The 24,670-nt window shown below is 45.5% G+C and overlaps 1 protein-coding gene across 1 annotated transcript in view; it reads left to right on the top strand.

The window, feature by feature from the left end:
- The window catches only part of LOC137615251 (quinone oxidoreductase-like protein 2 homolog), a 146,767-nt gene that overhangs the window by 17,965 nt on the left and 104,132 nt on the right, over positions 1-24,670 (top strand). Inside the window, exon 3 of the mRNA XM_068344972.1 lies at positions 1,858-1,919. Coding sequence (XP_068201073.1) covers positions 1,858-1,919 — 62 coding nt within the window. The remainder of the gene's footprint in view (positions 1-1,857; positions 1,920-24,670) is intronic.

Raw genomic sequence — 24,670 nt, 5'->3', positions numbered from 1 at the left:
GGAAACACAGAGTATGTTAGAAAACATATGTACTACTGTATAGTTGTGTACAGTAAATTTGCCGGCAGACACTGCCGGTGTTGGGTTAGTACCTGACGGTGCTAACTGAAAGAGAGAGAGAAAGATTAAGGAAGGAGAGTTTCCTGCTATTATGAATGAATATAACAGCTGGAAGTGTAGGAGGAGGACTATAAGGCCGCCTATTGTCCCCTTACCAGAATGAAAGTTCCAATGGAAGGGGAAAGAATCTATCAGATTCTGGCTCCCACCCATCCACAAAAGGCCTGTCGCCGGCAATGAAGTTGGCGGCAATGAAGTTGGCGGCAATGAATGTGGATGGCAGCTCAAGAGAGTGCTGAGGACTTTCCAAAGTATGTTAGGTTTTCCACCGGAAGCCGTCAGAAGCCGTCTCAATCTTCCCCCAATTTTATTAACTTCCTGTGAAGGAAAGTTAGGGGGAAGGTGGCAGAGACGGTTGAACTAACTGCTGCCGGCAGGGTACCAGCCGGTAACGCAATCATCCTAGCAAGCCAGGATGATTGTCAGAATACCGGTGAAAGAATCTTGTGACAGCATGACATCACTAAAGGACAGATGGGGAAGGGGTTGAGAGTCTTACAGTTCATTGATATCAGAGGTGGCGGCAGGTATGCCGCCTTCCTCAAACAATGAGCTGGGGAAGCATGACTTCTTGTGCTGATGACATTGTCGTCGGCAAGTCAAGGGCATCCTGAGTATGTCAGTATCTGAATCAAAGCCGGGGACAGTAAGAACATCGTTCTACTCGATGGCGATGAAGAGAGACAGTGGCTGCCGCCCATGACGGCTTTAGCCTCTTCTCTCAGAGAGAGAATAAATATCTTAACTTGTCTATAGATTCGAGAGATTGTAACATCTCATTCAAATCGAGAAGAAATGATAAGGGTGAGGCTAATCGGGGAATTACTTTACTAAGGTATATATGAGCAAGAGTAGCCTTGCTCTGGTAGGAGCCCCGTCCAAGGTAATCGGTACCACTGGTGCTCCCGCCTGCATACGATAAGTAAAGTCACATAATAGAAAAAAGAATAATTTTCATGTATGCAATATCACATCTTGTATAACGTGCCTAACTAGCTAATATAATAGCTTTATAACCAGGAAGTGTTGCCCTACTAACTAAATAATATGTGAAAATGTAACGGGCGACAGGAGTCGTAAAATGGCTGCCTCCGGTCTCGGCAATGCTCACCCAAACACACTTAAACTATTGGAATTTAACTGTGGAAAGGGAGACTAAAATTACACACAGGAAAGAACTAATACTCAACTTTCCAGATGACGAAGATGCTGGGGATTGCATGCTGAAAATTCTGAAAAACTAGTAAAAAACACCAGGCTAAGGGGGAGCACAACACTCTTAGCAGGCTACTAGAATAGGAAGGGTGTCGCTGTAGTAGTAGGGAAGGAGATTCACCGGGTACCTAGAACGGTACCCCATTTCTTTTGCAACTCTTCCCCCTTACATCGAAGCGTTAAATCTATTAGGGGTGAAGATTGCCATGTGTCGTATCTAGAATACGTCCCCTGATATTATGCGAAATCCTTTATTGGATACTCACGCCAGGAGTTAGAATCCTGGAGATCTTTGGTTTAATTCTCTGGGAGTATCACTGTAGCAAATATCCCTTAGAAGGCTACCTATAGGAACCCTTCCATCAGGACGACATGGCCTGAGCCCAAAAATGGATTTGTTATTGGTGTGTTCCTTTGATATATTGGCTTCTTTGTGCTGTAATCAAGCTCCTAGTTTTTATGAAATACTTTAATTTGTGTTATTGTATTTCATTGATTTATTTTGTTGCTCGCTATTTGCAGGTAAGAGTTGCAGTTCACAGTTGTGGTGTCAATGCCTCGGATTTGTTGATGATGGAAAATAAGTAAGTAATAATGAATCTTACCTTTTTTTCAAAGAAATAAGAATATATTAATTATAAAAAGTGCATTTCTACTAAGATCTGATTCAATATACCTATTCATTTCATTGATTTTTTATAGTCCCTACAACCTACCATCTTTTAATAAATGATAGACTTTATGGAACAAGGAATCTGATAAATCAAAACAAACTAAACGCTGTTGGAATGTGGAGTTCTTAATTTGAAAAAGAGAACCCCCTTAAATGGTATTGATCACATTCATTTGGTCAATGGGTATTTGATGACTTACCCTTATAAGTCACAATTAAACAATTTTCAACTGTTAATAGATTCTTCATTTTGAATCACAAAAGAGCCATGTCAATCAAACATTGCACTGGTTTTGAATACAGTAATTTGTGACTGTATCTTTGCAATTCTTTGTTTTAATTGACTAAAGTTAGATGCAATGTGTACTGTAGCACTGTGCCCGTATGTCAGTAAGGAACCATGATCCATGTTGTAGAGTCTTTGGGTTTGTACAGTATTGTGTTCTTAACAACCTTGTGTGTGAGTATTTTTGTTAAAAAGTAATTTGAGGTACATTTAGTGTCTTTCTTTTATTTCTTTGAATCTCCACTGATGTACATATTGCTGCTTCTTAGAAGCCCAGTTTAATCGACACTTACCCGTGAAATTGATAATTTTAAAATTTTCCCCAGTTTCTTTTGCTTCAACAGATACATGGGCTTAATAAAGGAATAGAGCCCTCTTGCGATAAGTATGTTTTGGGCTCGGCCATGTCGTCCTGATGGAAGGTTCCTTTAGGTAGCCTTTCTAAGGGATATTTGCTACAGTGATACTCCCAGAGAAATAAACCGAGGGTTTCCAGAATTCTAACTCCTGGCGCGATTCATCCGTAATATAACTTTAAGGATGTCATATAATATCAGGGGACGTATTTTTCAGATACGACACATAGCAATCACCCCGAATAGATTTAACTCTTTGAGGAGGAACTGTGGCAAACGAAAGGGGAGTCGTTATCTAGGTACCCTGTGGACCCCCTCCCCGTACTACTACAGCTCATCATTCCTTTAATCTGTAGCATTTAAGCTAAGTGCGCTCCCACACTATTCCCGGTGTTTGTTACGGATTTCGGAATATTATCATGCAATCTTCAGCATCTTCATCCTCTGGAAAGTTGAGTATCTAATCTTTCCTGTGTATAATTTCAAGGCTCCCTTCTCACAGTTAGATTCAAATAATTTAAGTGTGTTTGGTTGAGCGTAGCGACACCGGAGGCGGCCACTTTGAGACCGCTGTCGCTCTTGATAAATACATTTTATTTTGTCAGTAATGCGACACTCCCGGTATTTAGCTATAAAAAATTTTTCTAGCTAGTTAGGCAAATTATACTAATGAAGATATTGCTTACTATTTAATTATTCCTCTTCCGATATGTAACTTTACTTTTCGTATACGGCGGAGACCCCGGTAGTACCAACCTTGGCCGCGGTCCCCACCGGAGTTAGGTTAGCCTAACTCGTTAAGTATACGTTAGTAAAGTAATTCCCATTGTTTAACCTCATCGTATCATTCCCTATTAATTCAGACGGGGATATATATCCCCTAAAATTTATGGATATGGTTCGATACTTTTCTCTTTTAGAGAAAAGAGGCTAAACCCTTTCTCCCTCCCTGAGCGCCGACATTACAAGCGGCAACCTCTGTCTTTCGTCATCGCTGCGAGTGGTAAACTCCGGCTTGACTTAGATAGTCGTATACCGTCTACCTTCTTTGCCGCCGATTATCCCGGCTTTGAAGTAAGACGGTAGCTCAGGGTGTATAGTCTTGCAGCCGACAATGTCGCCGACAGGGGAATCTTTGTATCTCTGCCGCCCACGACGGCGTCGGCACAGGAAGCCATGCTTCCTTAGTTTACAGCCGAAAGTAGGCAGTATATCTGCCGCAACCTTTCTCCCCTGTAAACTATAAGACCCTTTTTTGGGCTCAGGCCATGTTGTCCTGATTGAAGGTTCCTTTAAGTAGCTTCCTAGGATATATTTGACTACAGTGATATTCCCAGAGAATTCACCTTAAGGTCTCCAGAATTCTAACTCCTGGCGCGAATGTCCCTAAAGTTTCCCTTTAGGGATATCGCATAATATCAGAGGACGTATTCTTGACACGCCACATAGCAATCTTCATCCCGAATAGCGTTTACGCTTTGAGGGGGAAAGTGGCAAAAAACGAAGGGAGTTGTTAATAAGATACCCCTCCTCCGTTACTATTTGAGTATCTAGATGGCGCCATCATCGCCGCCATGTTTATTCCTTTTTCTGTAGCGATCTCACTCGGTGATTTTCCCGGTTGCTCTCTCGTTATTGGATTATTTTGGATTTATCATCCAGTCTCCAGCCTCTTCTGCCTCTGGAAAGTTGAGTATTTGATCTTTATATTGTATGAATTTTAGCTCTTGCCTCTTTGTGAATTTAAATCAAGTCAAATTAACTTATGGAAGAGCTGTTGCCTGAACGCCTCGTCATGGGCGCTGTCGTTCGTAACGCATGAGTTATTTAGTTAGCTAGAACGACTTTCCCGGTATAAATAGCATAAAATAATGTTAGCTATTTAGTCTTCATTGCTGGGAGTTATTTATATTATGCCGATAGTATTCGTAATAGTTTTGGCGATTTAGGTAACTGAACCTTGCTTACGCTAGGCTTCCTAACCTAGGCGTTTCAGTTTACTTTCATGCATGATATAATAGACATTCCTAGTGTTATGAAATTAAATGAATCTTTTTAGGCAATTTATACATGTAAGATATATTGATTGCATAATAATTTCCTCTTCTAAAGATAGTATACAAGAGAGTTTCTGTGATTTAGGTAGTCGATTCTCGCTGCCACTGGGCTACTAGCCTAGTGGCTTTAGTATACTTTCATACGTGTTCCCCGGTTACCCTCGCGTATCGTTTATCAATTCAGGCGGAGATAGATATCTCGTAGAATTATTATATAAAGCGATACTTGTCTCCAGTGGAGATTTAAGGGTAATCCCTCCTTCCCTCTGATTTTAGCCTTAGGCTAGAACCCTAGTCAGTCGTGCCTCGAGTTGTCATTCAGGTAGAACCAGGCTAGGGTTTTCTGTCCCTTCCCTGTAACCGCAGATGGCAGGTTTCGGGTTTTGGTCAGAACCTCAGAGTAGTTAGTCTTGTGCCGGCAGCTGGTCGGCAGGGTGAATAGTCATTCCCCTGCCGGATTAAGCTTCCGGCATAGAAGGCTAGACCTCCCTAGACCACACCTGAAGGCCTTATATGATATTGTTACCTTCTCCCTGTGGTCTAGTTGACTAGTACTGTGCTTGCAGACCCTAGGCTGAAGAAAAGACATTCTTCTGCCGCCTAGGATGGCGCCGGCACTCTTGTTTAGGGGGGGCGACAAGATTGCTGCCGGCCCCTAGGCTGGAGAATAGATATTCTCCTGCCGCCTAGGATGGCGCCGATACTGAAACAGAGTTTCTTTAAGGTGTGGTAGGACCGGCAACCCTGCCAGCTCCTTCCACACCTTATACAGGACCCTTTCCCCCCTCCCACCTCTGTCCTTTAGTGATGGCCTGGCCATCGCAACCCTTTGGTCGTTGTCCTACAATCTCACTGCTTGCTGGCAGGTTGTAGGGCCGGCTTGGGCCTCTGCGTGTAGTGGGCTAGTCGCTCAGCTTTCCCTTATGGACGCAAGGCTCCGGGAGTGCTGTGCCGGTTGGGCTGGCTGCCGGCAGAAGATCCCTTTACTGTAGAGTGTTCTTCAGTCCTCTCTTGGACTGCCTTTCACAAACCTGTGGCCGGCAGAGACCGGCAATGGTTGTGGATGGATGGAAGCCTGAAAGATATACTCTCCCCTTCCATTTGAACCCTCATTCTGGAGGAAGGCAGTAAGGCAGAGCTCTTACATCATCCTTCACTCCTTGCATTCTCTCTCTCTATCGGCTAGTGCCGCCGGGTACTAACCTAACCGGCAGCTGCCGGCCACTACCCTAGCCGGCAAAACGTTGGCTGGACTTGTGCACCGGCACCCACGAGCCGCCTTGCCGGCCGTTTTCAGACTGCCGGCCACTATCCTAACCGACAAGACGCCAGCTGGACTAGTGCACCGACAGCCGATGACCTTCCGGCGGCCGGCAACTCACCGGCATCCGGTGGGCTGCCGGCAACCATCGCAACCGGCAATACGCCGGCTGTACTATGCCCCAGGTGCTAGCCTTACTGGCAACATGCCGACTAGATCTACAGCATATGACTATACAGTAACCAGTATACTGTATTTGCAGTATAGATCATACAGCAAACAGAAAACTATACAGTATGAAATATACAGTAGTTAAATTTTCCAACATACTCTCTGTGTCCATGCGCAGTCTATTGTTGAGACCATACTATATAAGGAAAGAAATTTTCTTTCTATGCACTGATAGATGATCAGTTATAAATGACCCTCAATCTTATCCTTTTGGAAGCTGGTATTAAGTTACACTTATCTATCCTTACAGGGTAGAACTCTTCCAATGGGCTTCCTAAATAGGATAACCATAGGTTTTAATTTTGAGGGAGGTCGCAGCAATTGGCCGGGCAGGAAACACATGTATGTGTCTTTCCTAATTAATTTCTAGCTTACCTATCCTAAGCTATATGCAATAAAATGCAAAAATATTATTAATAATATTTATATAGTTTATCAAGTGAGATGAACTACCGTATACTCATTTTGTTTTCCTCTCTTTACAGGAGGACCACCCTAAGTGCCGCAGTGTCTTCTGAAACGTCCGGAGCAAGGACTTCTGCGGCCATGAGGAGTGCAGGGCGCACTCCCACTGTTCCATCACCAAGGGACCTCGCAAATATTGGGACCCCAAGGTATGTAACGTTTGCAAAGCCTTGGTTACTGAGGCCTTCGATGACCCCAAGACAACGAAGTCAAGGGATGCAGCACGGAGTACGCTGCGTAGATGGGTCCGTGGCTTCCAGAAGAACGCCACGGGGCCTTACCTTCCGAATGAACGGATGCGGGTCTATCTTTACCCTAAGGCGTCTGCGAATGCCATCATACCACAGCCTCACCCTGAGATCCTTCGTGTCCAGATTTCCGTAGATAAGGATGTCTCAGATGCGATGAAGGACATCTATCTAGACGAGAGGATGTCAGAGGTGTCAGAAGACACTGTAAATGACCTTCTTGCAGGAGGTCAGGAAGAGGAATCTACCTTGGCTCCTGATACCGAAGAGGATGAAGTCGAATCGGTTTCCGTTTCGTCGGTTCAAGCCCCAGAACCAGTGCCCTCAACGTCCTCTGCTCCTCCATCTGATGAGATGGGGAAGACTCTGTCTACCCTCATGTCATTGATGGAGAGGTTTCAGAAGCAGAGCAAAGAAAGGGAAGCTGCATTGAAGAAGGAAATACATCAGCTTGCAGCATCCCGTGGGTCTCGCAAGAGACTCAACGTGAAGGATCTTCCTTCATGTTCTTACGTGAACCCGTGGAGGCATGCAGAGTACTGTACATGCCTATGACAAACGGGAAAATATTTATTTCAGAAAAGCTGGGATCCGTCCTCATCGAAGATGTTGACTTTTGGCCTAGCTTTGAGTCTTATCCAGACTGCTTCGTCCGTCTGAAGGCGGAACCTGTGTCGAAGGAGGAGACAGAGCCGAAAGAGGTCATAGTGCTTGACCATGCAAAAGCTCAGGCTTTATTGGCTAGCAGTCTGAAGGACAAGGGCTTCACTAACTCTAAAGTGCCAGCCCTGAGTAAGAAACACCCTTCCTTTATTGCTCCAGCTACTCAGGCCTTTCCCTTTATGGAAAAAGGGTTCAAGGCTGTAATGAAGGCAGTAGAAGCAGGGAAACCTTGTCTTACACTTGTGGAGTGTAGACCCTTATTCCTAGCTTTGCCTACACACCATAAGGACTGGAAGGAAATACATCTTACATTCTCAGTCGGGAAGTTGGAGGCGGATATTGCTGGACGCCAGTTCAGTGAGAATCTGCCTAAGTTGTCTGATTTTCTATTGAGCAGAGAGCAAGAGACAAAAGTGAAGGCTTGCCGCATACCACCTTTGAGGCAGTGGCAAGCGACCATAGAAACCCAGATATGTTTATGGTTGTGGCCAAGACACAGTTGGCAACACTAACCATGGACCTGTATGACTTCGTTAGGGCCAGAAGGGTTTGTAGGGAGTTCGTGTTCGCTTCGGCTGTGGTGAGGCACGAACCCAGGAAGTTGATATCTTCCAATATCTGGGGAAAGGACCTCTTTCCGAGCGAAGTGGTCAAAGAAATAGTCGACAAGGCTGCCACGGAGAATAGGAATCTTCTCCAGAAGTGGGGCATGTCGTCAAAAAGGAAGTCTTCCCCGGATGAGGGTCCCCAACCAAAAAGGAAGACAAAGAGGCCAAGGTTGCCCTCTCGCCCCGCCAGACAACAACATCCCATGACCGCGGTGCCCCAGATGGTGGCACAACCCCAACCCACCTACCAGATGGTACCCCAGCAGGTGGTGACCCAGTCACCAGCCTTTACTCCCGCTTATGAGAGGCAGACCACTACCTTTCGCCCTAAAGGTAGAGGGTCATATAGAGGTTCCTCTAGACGCTCCTCAAGAGGAAGAGGAAGTAGGGGAGGGCGCGGTCAAGGAGGCAAGTCCTCCGGTCAACCGAAGCAATGAGATGCTTCCGGTAGGAGGAAGACTCCACTCATTTCGGGATCGTTGGACCTTCGAGCCCTTGGCCCACAGCCGGATCAAGAACGGACTAGGTTGGAGCTGGAAGATAGCTCCACCATCATTTCCTCAATTCTTCCAACACTCCACCCCCGTTCTGGAAGAATATACCCGAGAACTCTTGAGCAAAAGGATAATAAGGAGGGCAAAGTCCATCAAATTCCAAGGAAGGCTGTTTTGTGTTCCCAAGAAAGACTCAGACAAACTCAGAGTCATTCTGGACTTGTCGCCACTCAACAAGTTCATAGTAAACTACAAGTTCAGGATGTTGACCCTTCAACTTCAACACATAAGGACCCTGCTGCCCAAAAGGGCATACACAGTCTCCATAGACATGGCAGATGCCTATTGGCACATTCCAATCAATCGCCAACTTTCCTCCTACCTAGGATTCAGGCTACAGAAGAAGAAGTACGTCTTCCGAGCCATGCCCTTCGGGCTAAACAGAGCCCCAAGGATCTTCACAAAGCTTGCAGACACAGTCGTTCAAACAACTACGCCTAGAAGGTGTCCAGGTGGTAGCCTACCTGGATGATTGGCTGGTGTGGGCAGCATCCGAGATGGATTGCATGCAAGCATCCAAGAAAGTGATCCAGTTCCTGGAACATCTGGGATTCAAGATCAACATCAAAAAGTCTCCACTATCTCCAGCTCAGGAGTTTCAATGGCTTGGAATACATTGGAACTTACAGTCACACTGCCTCTCCATTCCATCAAAGAAGAGGAGAGAGATAGCGGGATCTGTTAAGAGACTTCTGAAATCCGATTGGATATCAAGACGCCAACAGGAGAGAGTGCTGGGCTCTATTCAGTTTGCATCAGTGACAGACCCGCTTTTAAGAGCACAATTAAAGGATGCATCAGGAGTCTGGAGAAGATACGCATCAAACGCTCGAAGAGATCTAAGAAGACCAATACCGACTCGACTACGATCACTTCTCAAGCCATGGTCGAAGGCCAAGAACCTGAAGAAATCGGTAACTTTGCAACCACCTCCACCTTCAGTCATCATCCACACAGATACATCAAAGGAAGGATGGGGAGGTCACTCTCACCAACAGAAAGTCCAAGGGACTTGGTCCGCTCTATTCAAGACCTTCCACATCAACATTCTGGAGGCCATGGCAGTATTTCTCACGTTGAATAAATTGTTCCCTCGCCGTTCAGTCCACATAAGACTGATTTTAGATAGCGAGGTGATAATGAGATGTTTGAATCGTCAAGGTTCGAGATCACCCCAAATCAACCATGTGATGTTGGCCATCTTCCGCTTGGCGGAAAAGAAGAGATGGCACTTATCAGCAGTTCACCTTCAAGGGTGCCGCAATGTGACGGCGGACGCTCTATCCAGGCTCACGCCGATAGAGTCAGAATGGTCCCTAGACGCTGGATCATTCTCCTTCATCCAACGTCGAGTCCCAGAACTGCAGATCGACATCTTCGCGACGAGCGACAAGAAGAAGCTACCTCGTTATGTGGCCCCATACGAGGACCTTCTAGCCGAAGCAGTGGACGCCATGTCCCTCGACTGGAACAGATGGACCAGGATTTACCTGTTCCCTCCAACCAACCATCTGTTGAAAGTCCTCAACAAGTTGAGATCCTTTCAGGGAACAGCAGCTCTAGTGGCTCCAAAGTGGCTGATGAGCAACTGGTTCCCTCTAGTATTGGAATTGCAGCTGAGGCTGGTCCCGTTGCCGGACCCAGTTCTGACTCAACAAGTACAGAAGTCGACTGTCTTCGCTTCATCATGGAAAACCCAAAACCTTCATCTCATGATTTTCTCTTAGCAGTTAAGAAAAGGTTTGGGATTTCGAGAGACAGTATAGACTTTTTAGAAGAATATAAGTCTAAATCTACCAGAAGACAATATGAGTCGTCTTGGAAGAAATGGGTTGCTTTTGTCAAGGCAAAGAAACCAAAAGAGATCTCAACAGATTTCTGTTTATCCTTTTTTATTCACCTTCATAAACAAGGTTTAGCAGCCAACACGATAACAACGTGTAAATCTACCTTGGCTAGGCCTTTGCTGTACGCCTTCCAAGTAGACTTTTCCAACGAAATCTTTAACAAGATCCCTAAGGTCTGTGCTAGACTTAGGTCTGCAGCACCTCTGAGGCCCATCTCATGGCCCTTGGCTAAGGTTCTTTACTTTACATCAACAGTGAACAATGAGGACTGCTCTCTGAAAGATTTGACTCAAAAAGTTATATTCTTGTTTGGTCTAGCCTCGGGGGCCAGAGTGAGTGAAATAGTGGCCCTTTCTCGGGATGAGGGCCATATTCAGTTCACAGAAGGGGGAGAACTGAATCTCTTTCCTGACCCAACATTTCTCGCCAAGAATGAGCTACCTACCAAAAGTTGGGGTCCCCGGAGAATCTGCCCTGTGAAGGAAGATGTCTCGCTGTGTCCAGTGGAGTGCCTAAAGGTCTATCTTCATAGAACTTCAGACTTCAGGGGAGGACAGCTCTTTAAAGGAGAAACATCAGGTTCAAACTTGTCTCTAAAACAACTAAGGGTGAAGATCACCTACTTCATTCGCAGAGCGGATCCTGACAGTACACCCACAGGTCACGATCCTAGAAAGATTCCTTCGTCATTGAATTTTTTCCAACACATGGATTTTGAGCGTCTTCGCTCGTATACTGGATGGAAGTCATCCAGAGTGTTTTTCAAAGACTACGCGAAGCAAGTGCAAGAGTTTAAAAGGTATGTGGTGGCGACAGGTAGTGTACTAAAACCTGTCTCTTAGTGCTGTGAGGATCAGTGAATTGATTGGGACTGTCATGTACAGGGTGTGCGTGTTGACACCTTACAGTGCAACACATAAAGTGAAGTGTCACCAGGGTGACACTATGGACTGTTCCAGATACGAAAGGTGAAGAAACATAAAAAGTTAACACTTGTGCCATGTGTTTTTTACACTGTGAAAAGACAGTCATTTTCAGAAATGTATATTAGAAAATGTATTAAATTTTCAGTTTGGTGGCATTATGATCATTTCTTTTCAGGTGAAACAAGTATTTCTGAGCTTGCTTGTATGTTTTATGTTTATTATTATTCACTAGCCTTTTTTGTGTTACTATGAAATGTATGTTGAATTACAAATTTTTCAATATTAAACTTAGCCGGTGATCATATAAGCTGTCAGCTCTGCTGCCCGACAGAAAAACCTAAGGACAAAATACGCCAGCGATCGCTATACAGGTGGGGGTGTACATCAACAGCGCCATCTGTCGAGCAGGTACTCAAGTACTCCATGTAAACACAGAATCAATTTTCTCTCTGTCGTGCCACCGGCAAGACCTACTAAATACGCTGTTGCTTACTGGATTGATTTTCACAGATTTTGGTGAAGTACTCATTTCTAGTTATTAGCTTTCGCTTTGCAGAGGTTATCTTCAATACTTCCTTGCATTCTTTGATTGAATTTTGGATTATTTGTTGACGACTTGGATAGATTTTGAATTCCCCTTTGACTAATTCAAGATGGCTGACCCTTCTCAAGTCCCTAAATACAGGAAGTGTAGTGCTAGGGACTGTTCAAGGCGTCTTCCGAAGGCCTCTATCGATCCGCACACCATTTGTTCCAATTGTCGGGGTAAAACCTGTCAATTGGAAGATCGATGTGAGGAATGCGTTGGGCTTTCGGAATTTGATTTTCTCGAATTCCTGAAATATTCACGTAGGCTAGAGAGAGATAGAGTCAGGAGGAGTTCATCTCGCTCAGTTGATTTTTCCTCTCCCCATGCCCCACAACCTATTCCATCCCCTGTAGTGGTTGCTCCTGATCCCCCTTCTAGCACTCAACAACCTTCGATGGCAGATATGATGCGTGCCATCCAGGCTCTGGGTGAGAGAGTCGAGTCATTGGCGAGTGACCGTAACCAACTCATGGCAGACGTCAGGGAGTTGAAGGGTAAGAGTGCAGTGGGTAGTGACAAAGTGAGTGGTAGTGTTGTGGAAAGTGTTAGTGTTGCGCTTGAGGGTGCGTCTGTTCGTGCCTGTCGTCCTCCCAGTCCGGGACCTCTTGCAAGCTCCCAAGCCCAGGGGAGAAGCAATGTCGTACGACCAAAGGGTTCGACAGGCTTTAATCAGCGGACAGACGTTCCCTCCGTGGTTTCGGACGTATCTTGCCAAGATCGCCCCACCCACAAGAAGACGAGAGAGCCCGTTTATTCCTCGTCTGCGGAAGATGTTTCTCGGAAGAAACAATGGACCAAGGTCTCACGACCTCTCAAACGCAAGGTCCCTTCCGCGCAAGTCCAACGGCCCAGTTGTAGCCACTGGGTCAGTTCGGACTCGCTGCAGTCTTCAGATGACTGCACACCTCCTAAGAGAGGCAAAGCGGTACCGCAACAGGCAGTAACACCGTCTGTTGCCGCACCTGCTACTGTAGACCCTAAGTGGGCTTTGCTGCAGACCATACAGACACAGTTGTCATCTTTAATGCAGGACTTTCGTGCGGAGAAGGTTGACGCTGCACCCGTTAGCCTACAACCAACCACGGTTGTGCGTCCAGTTGACGCTGAGGCTACCTTCTCCCGCACTCCAGCTGTGAGAGTCCCGCCACCCATGCGCACTGTACCCTGCCAGCCGCATGTTGACGTTCGCCGACGCACGGAACCCTCCGTTGACGTTCGCGAGTTACAACAACAACAACCTAAGTTGTTTTGTTTTGACGCGGTGTGTCAACCTCCGCAACCCACTGTGGTTACCCCTACTCGCCCACAGCAGACTAGACAGTCAGGAGCAGACGCTTTGCGCCCCCGCGCAGCTATGGTTGTTGCCAGCTCACAGACTGGCCAACAGTTCCGTGACGTTGCGTCCAGTGCAGTCACGCATGCACCCGTGCTGCCGGACTCAGCTGACCAGCCAATGCCTACTCCTTTGCCGCTTCCTCCTCAGCATTCAGACGATGGACTCTCTGATGATGACGACGCTGCACACCTTGACGACCCGCACACGGACATCGACGAACCCAAGACCTCGCCTCCCTCCTCGGACTTTAGGAAAGTACTTGCACTGTTCAAGGATATGTATCCCGATCAGTTTGTTTCTGCGGCCCCACGCTCACCTCCATCGGAGTTCGCTTTAGGCACGCAGTCATCCGCGCCTGCCTTTACGAAGCTCGTCCTCGCCCGCTCGTCCAAGAGAGCTTTAAGGGTGTTGGGAGATTGGATGCAGTCCAAAAAGCACCTTGGGAAGACAGCATTCTTGTTTCCCCCTGCGAAACTCGCTTCCAGATCGAGCGTCTGGTATGCCACGGGAGAAGTTCTCGGCTTGGGAGTTCCTGCCTCTGCCCAGGGCGACTTCTCAAGTCTAGTAGACTCTCCCCGCAGGCTGGCCATGAGACGCTCCAAGATTTGTTGGACTCCTTCAGATTTAGATCATCTGATGAAAGGAGTGTTCAGAGCGTTCGAAGTGTTTAACTTTTTGGATTGGTGTTTGGGAGCGTTGAGCAGGAAGACCTCCCCTTCTGACAAGGAAACTTCCATGCTCATTATGTCCTGCATGGACAAGGCCATACGGGACGGTTCCAGTGAGCTTGCGGCTTCGTTCGTTTCCGGGGTTCTCAAGAAACGGGAAAACCTTTGCTCCTTCTTGTCAGCTGGAGTAACACAATGTCAGAAATCGGAGCTTATGTTTGCTCCTCTCTCGAAGTGCCTTTTCCCAGAGGAGTTGATCAAGGAGATTGCTGCCTCCTTGATTCAAAAAGACACGCATGACCTGGTTGCGTCATCCGCACGCAAAGCCACCCCTTTGCCTACCGTATCTAGACCCAGGATAGATACTCCAGCGTCAAGATTTATTCCGCCCTTTCGTGGCAGAGCCACCAGCAGAGGAGGTGCTCGTGCCGAAGGGAAACGTGGGAGCAAGAAGAAAGGTACCAAGTCCTTTAGAGGCAGAGTCTGACTGCCACCTTCTTCAGACAGCAGTGGGAGCCAGACTCAAGAACTACTGGCAGTCCTGGGAGAACAGGGGCGCAGATGCACAATCTGTGAAGTTGCTCAGAGAAGGGTACAAGATCCCATTCTTGCGCAAGCCCCCTCTAGCAACGACTCCCATCGACCTCTCTCCCAGGTACAGAGAGGAGGACAAGAGACTAGCGTTGAAGCAAGAGGTGTCTCTCTTACTAGAAAAGGGAGCGGTAGTCAAAGTCCGGGACCATCAATCCCCGGGCTTCTACAACCGTCTCTTCTTAGTGGTAAAGAAGACAGGAGGGTGGAGACCGGTGCTAGACGTCAGTGCTCTGAATGTCTTTGTCACAAAGCAGACGTTCGCCATGGAGACGACAAAGTCTGTTCTAGCAGCGGTCAGGAAGGAAGACTGGATGGTCTCTTTAGACCTCAAGGACGCTTACTTTCACGTCCCCATCCACCCAGATTCCCAACCTTTTCTAAGGTTCGTTTACGGGAAGGTTGTCTACCAATTTCAAGCCCTGTGCTTTGGCCTAAGCACGGCGCCTCTTGTTTTTACGAAACTGATGAGGAATATTGCCAAATTCCTGCATTTAGCAGACATCAGAGCCTCCCTCTATTTGGACGACTGGCTTTTAAGAGCTTCGTCCAGTCGTCGCTGTCTGGAGAATCTAAAGTGGACTCTAGATCTGACCAAGGAATTGGGTCTCCTGGTCAATATGGAAAAGTCCCAACTGGTCCCATCCCAAACTATAGTGTACCTAGGGATGGAGATTCACAGTCAAGCTTTTCGGGGTTTTCCGTCGGCCCCCAGAATAAGTCAAGCCCAAGGATGCATCCAGAACATGCTAATGAAGGACCGATGTTCAGTCAGACAGTGGATGAGTCTGATAGGGACACTTTCATCACTGGACCAGTTCATTGCGTTAGGAAGACTGCACCTCCGTCCCCTTCAATTTCACCTGGCTGTTCACTGGAGAAAGGACAAGACGCTAGAAGCGGTCTCGATCCCTATTTCCGAGAAGATGAAGTCATCACTGACTTGGTGGAAGGACAACATCAACCTCAGAGAGGGTCTGCCACTGGCTGTTCAGACCCCCAACCACGTTCTCTTCTCGGACGCATCGGACACTGGCTGGGGTGCGACATTAGACGGTCGGGAATGCTCGGGCACCTGGAACTCGGAGCAAAGAGCGTTACATATCAACTGCAAGGAGCTACTGGCAGTTCATCTGGCCTTGAAAAGCTTCAAGTCCCTCCTTCTAGGCAAGGTGGTGGAGGTGAACTCCGACAACACCACGGCCTTGGCGTACATCTCCAAGCAAGGAGGGACCCATTCTATGAAGTTGTACGAGATCGCAAGGGATCTCCTCACCTGGTCAAGAGATCTAAACCTGTCTCTAGTAACGAGGTTCATTCAAGGCAACATGAATGTCATGGCGGACCGCCTCAGTCGGAAGGGTCAAATCATCCCAACAGAGTGGACCCTTCACAAGAATGTATGCAAGAGACTTTGGGCCACATGGGGCCAACCTACCATAGATCTCTTTGCAACCTCGATGACCAAGAGGCTCCCAAATTATTGCTCGCCAATCCCGGACCCAGCAGCAGTTCATATAGATGCCTTTCTACTGGATTGGTCCCATCTAGACCTTTATGCATTCCCCCCGTTCAAGATTGTCAACAAGGTACTGCAGAAGTTCGCCTCTCACGAAGGGACAAGGTTGACGTTGGTTGCTCCCCTCTGGCCCGCGAGAGAATGGTTCACCGAGGTACTGCAATGGCTAGTGGACCTTCCCAGAACTCTTCCACTAAGAGTGGACCTTCTACGTCAGCCACACGTAAAGAAGGTACACCCAAGCCTCCACGCTCTTCGTCTGACTGCCTTCAGACTATCGAAAGACTCTCGAGAGCTAGAGGCTTTTCGAAGGAGGCAGCCAGGGCGATTGCAAGAGCAAGGAGGACATCCACTCTTAGAGTCTACCAGTCGAAGTGGGAAGTATTCCGAAGCTGGTGCAAGTCAGTATCAGTATCCTCAACCAGTACCTCTGTAACCCAAATAGCTGACTTCCTTTTATACCTGAGGAAGGAAAGATCTCTTTCAGCTCCCACGATCAAGGGTTACAGAAGCATGTTGGCAGCAGTCTTCCGTCACAGAGGCTTAGATCTTTCCAACAACAAAGATCTACAGGACCTCCTTAAGTCTTTTGAGACCTCGAAGGAGCGTCGTTTGGCCACACCAGGTTGGAATTTAGACGTGGTACTAAGATTCCTTATGTCAGAAAGGTTCGAGCCGCTACAATCAGCCTCCTTTAAAGATCTCACTTTAAAGACTCTTTTCCTCGTCTGCTTGGCAACAGCTAAAAGAGTCAGTGAGATACACGCCTTCAGCAGGAACATCGGATTTTCATCTGAAACGGCTACATGTTCTTTGCAGCTTGGTTTTCTAGCCAAAAACGAACTACCTTCTCGTCCTTGGCCGAAATCGTTCGATATTCCAAGCCTTTCTAATTTGGTTGGAAATGAACTAGAAAGAGTCTTATGCCCTGTTAGAGCTCTTAAGTTCTATTTAAGACGAACTAAACCTTTACGAGGACAGTCAGAAGCTTTATGGTGTGCTATTAAGAAACCTTCTTTACCTATGTCGAAGAATGCAGTTTCCTATTATATTAGACTGTTGATACGAGAAGCTCATTCCCATCTGAATGAGGAAGACCATGCTTTGCTGAAGGTAAGGACACATGAAGTTAGAGCTGTCGCAACTTCAGTGGCCTTCAAACAAAACAGATCTCTGCAGAGTATAATGGACGCAACCTATTGGAGAAGCAAGTCAGTGTTCGCGTCTTTTTATCTTAAAGATGTCCAGTCTCTTTACGAGAACTACTACACCCTGGGACCATTCGTAGCAGCGAGTGCAGTAGTGGGTGAGGGCTCAACCACTACATTCCCCTAATTCCATAACCTTTTTTTTTTAATCTTTCTCTTGAAATGTTTTTTATTGTTGTTTTTGGGTTGTCCGGAAGGCTAAGAAGCCTTTCGCATCCTGGTTGATTTGGCGGGTGGTCAAATTCTTTTCTTGAGAAGCGCCTAGATTAGAGGTTTTGATGAGGTCCTTTAGTATGGGTTGCAACCCTTGATACTTCAGCTCCTAGGAGTCGCTCAGCATCCTATGAGGATCGCGAGGCTCAGTAAGGAAGACGTACTTAAAAAGGCAGAGTAATTGTTCAAGTCGACTTCCTTACCAGGTACTTATTTATTTTATGTTTGTTATTTTGAATAACTGCTAAAATGAAATACAAAATACTTAGCTCTTAATAATGTAAACATGTAATGCTGGTCTCTACCCACCCCCCTGGGTGTGAATCAGCTTATATGATCACCGGCTAAGTTTAATATTGAAAAATGTTATTTTTATTAATAAAATAAATTTTTGAATATACTTACCCGGTGATCATATATTAAAGGACCCTCCCTTCCTCCCCAATAGAGACCCAGTGGACCGAGGAGAAAATTGGTTCTGTGTTTACATGGAGTACTTGAGTACCTGCTCGACAGATGGCGCTGTTGATGTACACCCCCACCTGTATAGCGATCGCTGGCGTATTTTGTCCTTAGGTTTTTCTGTCGGGCAGCAGAGCTGACAGCTTATATGATCACCGGGTAAGTATATTCAAAAATTTATTTTATTAATAAAAATAACATTTTTTGATTACCAATAAGAAATTGATTGGTATTTGTGTCTTATTTCGCCCCAAATTCAAATAAATAAAGATATATACAAGCATTATTTATTATTCCCCTTTTATCTGCATATTAACATGAGAACAACTCTAATAACTTTGTTCTTACATGTAGACAAACCTTTTTTCTGTGTATACATACCTTTTTTGGGCTCGGCCATGTCGTCCTGATGGAAGGTTCCTAATGGTAGCTTCCTAAGGGATATATGTACTACAGTGATATTCCAAGAGAATTTACCTATAGGTCTCTAGAATTCTAACTCCTGGTGTGAATATCCTTAAATTTCCCTCAAGAATATCGCTTCGAGGGGAAAGTGGCAAAAATAGAAGGGGAGCTGTATCAAGGTTACCCTACCTCCCATACTACTATTGAGTATCAATATGGCGCCATATCCAAGATGGCGGACATTCCTAATTTTGTAGCGATTTTGCTCGGTGGTGTTCCCTGTTGATCTAACTTTTTCGATCGATTTTCAAGGATTATTATTATGCAATCTCCAACTTCTTTCGCCTCTGGAAAGTTGAGTATTGGGTCTGTACAATGAGTATATTTTAGCTCCTGTTTCACAGTAAAATTAGAGTAATTTATTGTGCCTAGGAGCTAGGCCTGTACCGGAGGCGCCATGGGCGCTGTAATTCGTTAGGCATGTGTTATTTAGTTAGTAGAACGACTTCCCGGTTTAAATAGCATTAATTAATTATGAAAGCTATTTAGGCAAATCATACTTGTAAAGATAATTATATTGTGCATAATTTTCCTTTTTCTATGTCGATCGTATAAGCTAGAGTTTCGGTGATTGAGGTAACCGAGATCTCGTCTTGCCTAGGTAACCTAACCTAGGCGATCTATTATACTTTCAGACATTTCCCTGGTTACCCTCGTGTACTGTTTTATCAATTCAGGTGGAGATAGATATCTCCTAGAATTATTATATAAACCATTACACGTCTCCAAAGGAGATTTAAGGGTAATCCCTCCTTCCCCCTGAGAGTAGCCTTAGGCTACAACACTGGTGGGTCGTGCCTCAAGTTTTCATTCAGGCATGACTAACCCAGGGTTTTTCTGTCCCTTCCCATAGCCGCAGATAGCAGGTTTTGGGATTCGGTCAGAACCTCAGAGTAATTAGTCTTCTGCTGACGGCCGGCTGGCGGGGTGAATAGTCATTCCCCTGCCGGCCAGGCTGCCGGCATAGGAGGCTAGCCCTCCCTAGGCCGCACTTGAAGTGGGGTTTGATGCCGCCACCTTCTCCCTGCGGTCTAGAACACTAGTCCTGTGCTCGCAGTCCCTAGGCTGAAGAATAGACATTCTTCTGCTGCCTGGGATGGCGACGATACTGGAACTCTGTTTCTCCCTTGTTGAGAGGACGCTTTCCCTAATTGTTTCATTCAACTGAAGCATGAACCAACGTCAAGAATAGAAACGGAATCGAAGGAGGTCATGATTCTCCACCATGATAAAGCACAGGCTATCCTGTCAAGTAGCCTGAAAAAGGCAGGTTACTCTGTGTCAAAAGTATTCATACTAGGTAACAGACACCCTTCCTTTCTTGCTCCTGCTTCAATTTCATTCCCCTTTACGTGGAAGGCATTTAAATCTGTTACCAAGGCAGTGGAGGCAGGTAGACCATGTCCTGCTCTTGAGGAGTGCAAGCCTCTGTCACTAGCCTTTCCCAGACAGGAGAAGGACTGGAAGGAAGTCCACTTATCCTTTTCAGTAGGAAGACTAGATGCGGATGTTGCCAGTCGATAGTTTAATGAGAATCTCCCTAAACTATCTGAGTTTCTCTTGTATAATGAACAAGAGACAAAGGAGAGACTTGCAGCCTCCCTATCCCTACAAAACTACTGTACATAGAGTTGTGTTCAACCCACCAAAGCACCCCAGACATGCTCATGGTCTTGGCCAAAATGCATATGGCTACCTTAGTAAAAGACCTTTATGCCTTTATGAAGGCTAGTAAAAGACCTTTATGCCTTTATGAAGGCTAGGAGAGCCTGTAGGGAGTTTGTGTTCGCTGCCGCAACAGTGAAACATGAAACCAGGAAGCTAATATCTTCCAACATCTGGGGTAAAGAACTCTTCCCAGACGAGGTAGTTAGAAAGGTAATTAAGAAAGCCACCACGGAGAACATAGGACTTCTCCAAAAGTGGGGCATCTTTTCAAAGAGAAAGTCTTCCACGGTCGTGGGTCCCCAACCTAAAAGGAAGATGGGAAAGTCTGGAAATATACCTCGGGCTGTTCAACAACACCCCACAGCTGCAGTGATCGTGGTGCCACAGGCAGGTGGTCGAATATATAAACCTACTGATCATTCGAAGCAAAGAAATGCTTCTGGTAGGAAGGAGGTTCCTTCAGGATTGCTGGACCTTCGATCCTTGGGTCCAAGGCCTTATCAAGATAGGACTAAGATGGGAGATAGACATGCCTTCACCATCATTTCCTCAACTCTTCCTATGCTCCAAAACCCTCCTGGAAGAGTATACCTTAGAGCTCTAGAGCATACAGGTGGTAAGGAAACTATAGTCCATCGAATTCCAGGGAAGGCTGTTTGGTGTTCACGAGAAGGACTCAAGAAAATTCAGAGTCATTCTGGACTTGTCGCCACTCAACATATTCAAATAAAACAGCAAGTTCAGAATGTTAATCCTTCTGAACATACAGACCCTGTTACAAAAAGGGGTGTTCGCAGTCTTGTCAGACCTGAAAGATGTCTATTGGCAACTTCCAGTCAGTCACCCCCTCCCCTCCTACCTAGGATTCAAGTTACAGAGGATAACGTAGATCCTAGGAAAGATACTTGTCGGACGAGACACAGTCCTAAGTATCTTCACGGGATTAGCAGACACAGTCACGCAAAAACCAAGCCCAGAAATGGTTCAGGCAACAATGTACCTGGACGAAAGGCTGGGATGGGTAGCACCCGTAGTGGCTGGTCTATGTGCATCCAAGGAAGTGATCTGGTTCCCGGAACATCGGGGATGCAACATTAGCCTGAAGAAGTCTCGATTCTCTCCAGCTCAAAGGCTTTAATGGTTGGAAAACCATTGAAACCTGTGGTCACACCAACTCTTCTTTCTCTTGGGGATGTAAAAGGAGATCGCAGAGTCGGTCAAGAGACTGGTAATCTGTCAGGATTCCAAGATGCTAACAGGGAGGAGTTCTCAACTCTCTCCAGTTCGCAATAGTGACAGACCCAGTGCTAAGAGCACAGCTGAACGATGCGTTAAGAGTCTGAAGAAGATACGCATCAAACGCTCGAAGAGATCTAAAAAGACCGATATCGGTCCTTCCTTAATCGCTCCTCTAACAAAGGTCAAAGACCAAAAATTCCAAGACCATGTTGGTCCTGTCATGAGTGGGGAAACTCTCTTCACCCAGATCAGACCTCCTAAGGCTGACCTGGGACACCAGAGTGATAATGAGACGTCAGAATCGACAATGCTAAAGAACGTCTCATACAGTCTAGGTGACGTTAACCATCCCTTACCTAAAGGGATGACACCTGTCAGCAGTTCATGTGCAATCGATCCACAATGTGACAGTGGATGCTCTACTCGGACTCAAGCCGATAGAGTTAGAATGGTCCACAGACGCAGACCTATTCTTCCCCAGATGAGAACAAGTCCCCGAGCTGCAGATCGACCTCTTCATCACAAGCGTCTTCAAGATACTACCTCGATATGTAGCCCCATACGAGGATCCTCTAGTGGAGATCACAGCCGATCTCCTGCTGAAGATCCTTAATATGCTGAGATCCTTCCTGGGAGGAGCAGCTCTGTTGGCTCTCAAGTAGTCCAAGAGCAATCTGTTCCCTTTAGTGAAGGAACTGAAGCCGAGGCTGGCCCTAGTTCTGAACCCAGGACTATCTCAGAAGGTTCAGAGGTTAATTGCCTTCGATTTATCACAGAGAACCCGAACCCTTCATTTCATGATTTTCTTGCCCAAGCGGCTAGGAAAAGATTTGGGATCTCAGAAGGCAATATAGAATTCTTAGAAGAATACAAGTCTAAGTCAACGAGAAGACAATATGAGTCTTCTTGGAAAAAGTGGGTTGCTTTTGTAAAAGCAAAAGGTCCGAAAGAAATTTCAATGAACTTCTGTCTGTCCTTCTTTGTCCACCTTCATAATCAAGGCCTGGCGGCCGTCACGATAACTACGTGCAAGTCAGCCTTGATTAGACCTCTTCTATTTGCCTTTCAAGTGGATCTGGCGAATGAAATCTTTAATAAGATTCTAAAGGCATGTGCAAGGCTTAGGCCTGCACTACCACCAAAGCCCATCTCATGGTCTTTGGACAAGGTCCTACATTATGCCTCATCTGTGAACAATGAAGATTGTTCCCTCAAGGATCTAACACAAAAGGTTATTTTTCTGTTTGCCATAGCCTCCGGGGCTAGAGTTAGGGAAATAGTGGCCCTATCTAGAGATGAGGGCCACATTCAGTTCACAGAAGCAGGAGGACTGAATCTCTTTCCTGATCCAACCTTTCTTGCTAAGAACGAGCTACCTACTAAGAGGTGGGGTCCCTGGAGAATCTGCTCTCTGAAGGAAGATGTCTCTCTATGTCCTGTAGAGTCTCTAAAGGTCTATCTTCGTAGAACTTCAGACTTTAGCGGAGGACAGCTCTTTAAAGGAGAAACCTCTGGATCAAACTTATCCCTGAAACAACTGAGGGCGAAGCTCACCTACTTTATTCGTAGAGCAGATCCTGACAGTACTCCCGCAGGTCATGATCCAAGAAAAATTGCTTCATCACTGAACTTTTTTAGTATATGGAGTTTGAGCGGCTTCACTCATATACTGGATGGAAATCATTCAGAGTGTTCTACAAACACTATGCTAAGCATGTCCATGAACTGAAGCATTATGTGGTGGCGGCAGGTAGTGTATTAAAACCTGTCGTTTAATTCTACGATGAACAGTTAATTGACTGGGACTGTCAATTAAAGGGAGAAGGGGTCATCACTTTTAGTGTGACCTCCTTTGAATGAGTGTTACCATGGTGGCACTAACTCTGTTCAAAATCTCAGGTGTGGAATTATACAGATAGCACTAGTGCCTTGTGTACGTAGTACACAGTGTTGATAGAATACAACAGGTACAGAAATTATGAAGAGAAATTTTATTATATACTTTTCTTCAATCTGAGAGTGGCACTCATCATTTCTTCCCTTTCAAAAAGGAAATATAATTTCTGTATATGTTACATGTATAATTCTGTTATCATGCTACATTTGTTTTACTTGTTAATTCATTTAGTCATTTATTAGAAATAAATGTCTATTAGAATGTAATTGCGTCCTAATTCGCCCGACCATTGCATGTTTAAGATGCCAGAGTTCTTTGACTTACTGATGTAAGTATTCTTCATATCATTGTATAATTGCAAACAATGGATATAATGGACACTGATATTGATTCGGCAACATATACAAACTTTGGGACTGTTTGTATATTCAGTGTATACTTATGTTTGTTCATACAGTATATGCTAACCTTGAGGCCCCTTTTCTACCGTCTAGAATGACTCTTCCCTGTAGGGGGCAGGAAGCAATAACATCGTTTATTTTTTTGTTATTCAGTCTTAAACTAGAATAAGGGACTTAAAGTTCACAGGCAAGATAATATGAATATAGAGCAGCATCACAGACCACTAACACAATATTAACAGACCATACACCACATTCATAATTTTTAGTAGAGTACTTGATGGATAATCCTACTTTCCCTTCTGGGTGAAGGGGGCTGCTGTCGATACCTAGAAAGGAATAATAACAGATTAAGACATTTTTTTGGGGAGGGACTTGAGCGCTATAAAACACTGTATATGAAAAATAATTTTTTTTTTTTTTTTCATAACATACAAACATTAAAGTTTTCTTAGACACAAACCACTTTTTTTTATTCCATCATCTCCGCTGTTTTCAAGAATGGAACTTTTTTTTGGCGGGATCCAAGTATAGTCTCATAGGGGTCTCGGTGGGTCATAGATATCAAAATTTCCTGTATGCCATAGCTTTTATCAGACCAGAACCCTGGAACTAATCTCCTTTGTATTTGTAAGCTAAATGCTGAAAAGAGGAGTCAGAAAAAGGTTTCTAAAATTTAAGGGCAGACTTCAGCATACCAAAGAAAGACTCCCTAGAGAATAGAGTGATGTGATCCTCAACCTGTCTCGTCTCACAAACACAGGTGCAGTGCATTGAAATGATGACCATCCTGTATGTCCGCCAATTACAAATCTAAGAGGCTTGGACCTGTACTACAGTTCTAAAAGATGCTTATTGGCATGTCCCTATTGCTTACCACTTCGGACTTTACCTAGGGTATCGG

The sequence above is a fragment of the Palaemon carinicauda genome, chromosome 21 (assembly GCF_036898095.1).
Source record: "Palaemon carinicauda isolate YSFRI2023 chromosome 21, ASM3689809v2, whole genome shotgun sequence".
Classification (NCBI taxonomy): Eukaryota; Metazoa; Arthropoda; class Malacostraca; order Decapoda; family Palaemonidae; genus Palaemon; species Palaemon carinicauda.
The sequence above is the reverse complement of the archived record's forward strand: the minus strand, read 5'-3'. Positions and strand labels throughout refer to the sequence as shown.